The 5,601-nt window shown below is 35.4% G+C and overlaps 1 protein-coding gene across 1 annotated transcript; it reads right to left on the reverse strand.

The window, feature by feature from the left end:
* Window positions 1–390: 390 nt before the first annotated feature.
* Window positions 391–5,110, reverse strand: LOC112741970 (pseudouridine kinase). The gene is made up of 9 exons (XM_025791170.3): window positions 4,381–5,110; window positions 4,133–4,258; window positions 3,711–3,813; window positions 2,870–2,917; window positions 2,679–2,776; window positions 2,415–2,529; window positions 2,237–2,319; window positions 1,314–1,875; window positions 391–746 (listed from the first exon to the last, which is right to left on the reverse strand). Exons 1-9 carry the CDS (start codon window positions 4,405–4,407, stop codon window positions 688–690), a joined length of 1,221 nt encoding a protein of 406 aa, XP_025646955.1. The 5' UTR covers window positions 4,408–5,110; the 3' UTR covers window positions 391–687.
* Between the last annotated feature and the right edge of the window lie 491 nt (window positions 5,111–5,601).

Raw genomic sequence — 5,601 nt, forward strand, 5'->3', positions numbered from 1 at the left:
CCGCAATTTTTTAATCGAATTCGAATAAATACCACACATATTCTGTTTCGCTATTTGTAAGCCCCCATCCACAATTTGCAAATCCCTAATCGGTGACACATCAACCGGTCACCATCAAGTCACCGTTTATAGGAAAAAACTAAAAACAATCAAATATTTACATATTTCCAAATAATTTTGTTCTATTTTGAAGAGCTTTTTATGCGGCCTGCATATGAAGGCTAAAATTTTTATAAATGGATAATTTTAACATGAAATATGAAAATATTTTATTATTTTAACATTTTACACTGTTGTAATGGTATTTAATAAAAAAATTTTAATTATAAAAGGACTGGTGGTTTGTAATAAAAAATATTATTTTAATTATTAAAACAAAACATCACTGAATTTTGTAAAAAAATATTATTTTAATTATAAAAACACAAATCGTCATTGATGTTTTGTAAATGCCCATACGCAGTGTATAACAGTTTGGTTCATCGCTGGGGATTTCACACCTAATAATCGAATATTAAAAAGAAAAAGGTTCGCATATGAATGTGTAAACTTTGTAGAACTTCCATAAGATCAATTCATATCAATGGCAAAAGCACCTTGATAAGATGAGCCAAATCTCTTCTTTGGGCCAAAGAGTATAGTTGTTTCATTTGCTCCAAGAATTCATCGCCCACGCCTATTCAAAATTCACAACATTGATTGGTGGAATAGCACTTTGGCACTAGAGTATACATATTTAGCATCATCTGCACAAGAAAGACCCCAACATAAACAAAATGATACCAGGGGAAAAGGAGATTGCAATGGCACTATCACGGTTAGAATGCACCCAAGACCCAACAATAAAGATTGTCATTAAAAGAAACCTTGCACTCTTTGAAAAACGACCCCTTGAACTTTTCTAGATGTGCATATGACAACTTTTCCATAAGTAAAAAATTCAAAAAAAAATTAAAAAACACTATTGGTACATCAAACACTCGTAATACTCAAATAAAAATATGATTGCAATGTTCCATATTGAAGTTCGGAGGACGATTTACGGATAACTGACAATTCTAGGAGGAATAGTGCACTTAGTTTAGCTAACATGCACATTTAGGAAAGTTTTGGTTGGTTTGCACATTCTTAAAAGTTAAAAGCTAAAGTGCACATTATAAAGTTTTGGCTGTATTTTTTGCACAATTTCCATCCCAAATAATTTAATTCCATAAACAGATTGTTAACTCTCCAAGTTTTAAACATGCAACAAATGAAGCAATTCGACATGTGCATGAATATGGCTGTATCCACATACACAAGTAAAACCTTACCAGCAATGGTAGCTAAGCTGAAAGCAGAAGGGACATTGGCCTCAGCCTCAACAGCAGCTTTAGCCACAGCAATGCCAACAGACACGCTTTGTATAATATCTAACCCTGCAGAAATTGATGTGAGAGTTCCGCCAACTAAACAATCACCAGCTCCAGTAAGCCTCACAACTGATGCAGGAACTGAGGGCAAATGCAATGCAAAGAGACGAGAACTTCTACCATGTTCTGAAAAAGAATAAGAACTAGGTGGAAACCTTTGCATAACAGTCCTATACAATTCTCCACCAAAACCATGCTGACGAGTTTTCTCTACAGGGATTTTAATGCAGTTTGGCCCTCCCTTACTGCATAAAAATACCCCATTTGAACCCAGGGTCACTAGAACCACTTTGATGCCCTTTTCTAACAAAACACATATTGCTGGTTTCAGAATTTGAAACGACGATGCTGGTGACTGGTTATTTTCCTTATGATATTCTTTGAGCGGATGGGACTCTTCGCTCCCAGATAAAGCATTTGCCATCGCAATAAGTTCAACTTCATTTGGAGAAGCAAATGTTACCTAAACAAGGTACAGCGACATGTTACATAAAGCAACTTGATCACAATGGATGAACTTTATAAGCAAGAGAACAATAGCCATTGTGGTTGACAAATTTAGATATGTTGGCACACACAAATTAATAAATCTAAAGAATTTTCCACTCATGCTAGCACGAGTTTAAATTAACATGTAATGATGACACCAGTACAGAAATCATGAAAACAAAGACGCACAAGGAGAGTTGCTGACACCAAAACAACTGTTTATAACTATTGTCTATTACAGGATGTTGCAACTCCCAATTTCTCAGACACATTTGACCAAATCATTAAATAGTTCTTAGGAAGAATATCACATTTGTATAAAGTATAGCACTCACATACTCGGCAACAGAACTTATTCTTCGGGATTTAGTAACTGATACTGGCTCAAACCAGACAGGACACTCTGCATCAGCCGCCACTGAGGAGTATTTATGCAAAGGGAAGAAATAAAATTCAAGTGAGTTCATAATCCAGCAAACAAAGACCCGGCAGGAGTGTAAAAACGCAACATACATTTACAAGAAGCTTCTAGAGAAGGAGGACTCAGATTTGCATCAACCATTAATACCGGAGCAGAAAGTAAAGTGCTCTTGAAGTGTAAAATCCAGTCAGGTGTAAGATATTTTTCCTGCAACAATGTTATTGAACGTTATATATTTTTCCCATGCTTCTCTCAAAAACCAAACAACTGTCATTATGGAACTACAGAGATTCTAAGGTACATCTTTTAGCTTGGCTTTGGTTTGGAGTATCTTAAGACATGAATGATCTACTTACAATTGCTTGCACACTAGCAACACCAGCTGCCACCTCACCATTAACATCAAATATATTGCACACAACTGGAGTGTCAATAACTTTATCCTTCAAAATACCTACCTCAAATTCATTCATGTACAATTAAATTGTTATTTTACTTCGTCATAACGTATCTATGTGATGAAAGGGAAATAATAAAAAGAGCTCACCCTCTATAGATAGGCCAGTTGATTTCCACTTTTCCAATAGCAGATTTCCTACAAATTAAAAAATATACAGAAATGAGGCAGAATCATGCAAGTTTCTTCCCAAAATTTATTTTCCAATTCCACCCTACATACTATCCTTCTACTAAAATCGCAATTCAATTCAAAACCCCTGGGTTAGATTGGCATGCATTCCTAACAAACAAATTGCATAACTTTTCAGAAAACGATATTATATATTATTAGGTAAAGTATATTTTTTGTCCCTGAAGTTTGGTAAAAGTTTTAAAAATAACTTTAAGTTTTGTTTTGTTTCAATTTTGTCTCAAAAGTTTTCAATTTGCATCAAATATACCCCCTAGCGGCTGAAAAAATTTAGAACCAATTCAACAACAATTACATAAGAACAATCTTCAACACAAGCAAATCAAATATAATTGTGATGAATTATTGTTGAATTGGTCTTAAATTTTTTGAAAATTTAGCTGTCAAGGGTCTATTTGATGCAAATCGAAAATTTTTTGGACAAAATTGAAACAAAATAAAACTTACGAATATTTTTGAAACTTTTGCCAAACTTCAGGGACAAAAAATATACTTTAATTCAAAGTTTGAAAAAGAAAAAAAGAAAAAGAAACAGAGTTTTGTGGTGTGATCCGTTAGACAAAACATGCATCTAAATTCAGGAAAATAAATTAGAAGAATGTTTCAAGTTGCGCCACAAACTAACAAATTCAAAGCTAGGCCAGATGAAGTTTCTCTACAGCAGGTGCTCATTGCTGGATAATCCAAGGGATAAAAAAACGTAGCGACGAAAAAGGAATGTGTGGTAAAATCTATTTACCAGCCATGTCAAACCCGAGAGCACTAATCATGTATGGCTTTGCTCCTAGCTTTGACATGCACTCTGCTACATTCCTTGCTACACCTCCTTGGACATAATAGACCTAACATGAAGAAGAATAAGAATTCTCCCTTTAAAACAATGATCATTTATTCTTTTTGCATCATTAACCAGTTCCGGCTGGCATCACCCTCATCTAGTCACTTAGCATTAGGATGCAATTTTCCATCATCATTATCATCATCACTCGTTAAAAACACCATTTTTGTAGCGAGTAAACGAATCAATGGCAATTTAAAACATGTATTTTATACATTTTCAATTTTATATTTATAGGTTATACCTTAGCAACTAATAAGCACATGTAATTTACAAGAACCCCAATAAGAGAACAATATAGAGAACGAGATAGAAAATGTAACCTTGCCAGGAGTTGTGGTTCCTGGTTTAGCAGCGATTGAAGGTGTGGCATGAATGTCCAACACCATGCCCCCAATGATTACTACTTCTGCATCTTCATGCTCCAATTTCACACCTTTTACCACAAGCTTACAACACAAACAACAAAAAACTACCATAAAACTTGTGCTAAACTCAACAACACAGAAAATGAGGGACAAATAAACAATAATATGAAGAAGAAAAAAAGAATAATATGAAGAAAGCTCACAGGATGATGAGGCTGCATATTCCTCATACGAAATGCTAAATTGCTAATGATATATATGAATCTTTGGAGAAAGAAGTAGGGTTTTGTTTGAGAGGGTTCAGCTGAGATTTCAGAGGGTCGCTTGGGGGTTGAGGGACTGAGAGTGAGAGGGAGAGACAAGAACAGGAAGTTAAATGAAATTCTTTTTCCCACCGTGTCCTCTCCATTTTTGTGATATTCCAATTTTACCCCTCCCAGAAACTAACCATTCCCATGCTGGTGGCTTGTCGGCAGCCAGAGAGAAACTTTAAGTGTCACACTGTCACCATTTCGCCGCCGCAAGGATCTTCGCACGATCGGCGGCACAGAACACAATCACTTGAACATCGATCCTCTCCTCTTTCTCTCGAACGGTCCAGAATCGTGGTTCTCCTCTCCGAATCTGCCACCATCATTTTCGAGCTCGCCGGTAGAGGTAGCAACTCGTGGCTCAGAAGGAGAGAAAAATGTTAAAATGGTGAGGAGTGGAGAGCAGGGGCTGATGGAAGAGGAGAGGGCTGAAGGAGGATGTGGTGGGAAGGTGTGTAGATGGGTGGCGGAGGGAGATGATGGGAGAGGAGGTAAATGGTTGTCGGGGTGGGAAGGGAAAGACGACAGCTGTTGCTGCTAGTGGCACGGGGAGGAAGAAAGGAAGCTGGGTTTTGTATTTTTTTTTTAATAATAAAAAGAACAAATTAAAATATTTTATTTTTCATACCTCGCGCACTATTCTACTTTTAGTAAGTGGAAATAGATTCTTTTATTTTTTTATTCAATTAAAGATGTAAAATGTAATCTTTAATTTTTTTAATATTTTTTTATTTTTTTTAATTTTACTTATAAAGTATATGATGAAAAATTATATTTTATTTCTGTTCCATAAAAATAATTGAGAAAATCTAATTCTCTAGTAAGTCATTTTCTCACTTTGTCATCATCGTTACTATTTTTTAGGGGTGTAGAGGCATGATCACACCGGATTTAACTCAGACTCGACTTGAAATATAGATCGAGTCTAATTTTTAGACCCTAATTCGATCCTAGACTCGATAAAACCAACGCACCTTCGAGTCGGGTAAAAATCGAATAAAAATCGGGTGAAAATCGAGTTTTTAGCATATAAAAATCACCTAATCTCTAACCATTATTTCACAATTCACATAGTAAAATTCACTTAAAAAAATATAACAAGAACCAACCCTT

Source organism: Arachis hypogaea, chromosome 14 (assembly GCF_003086295.3).
Source record: "Arachis hypogaea cultivar Tifrunner chromosome 14, arahy.Tifrunner.gnm2.J5K5, whole genome shotgun sequence".
NCBI classification, from domain to species: domain Eukaryota; kingdom Viridiplantae; phylum Streptophyta; class Magnoliopsida; order Fabales; family Fabaceae; genus Arachis; species Arachis hypogaea.

Bases quoted from the DNA above. Each gene is read 5' to 3' on its own strand.
- LOC112741970 (XM_025791170.3), bottom strand. From the start codon at position 4,407: ATGAGGAATATGCAGCCTCATCATCCT. The intron at 4,259-4,380 runs GTGAGCTTTCTT...TTGTGTTGTAAG, and splicing joins ATATGCAGCCTCATCATCCT to CTTGTGGTAAAAGGTGTGAA. The intron at 2,320-2,414 runs GTATGTTGCGTT...AATACTCCTCAG, and splicing joins TCTAGAAGCTTCTTGTAAAT to TGGCGGCTGATGCAGAGTGT.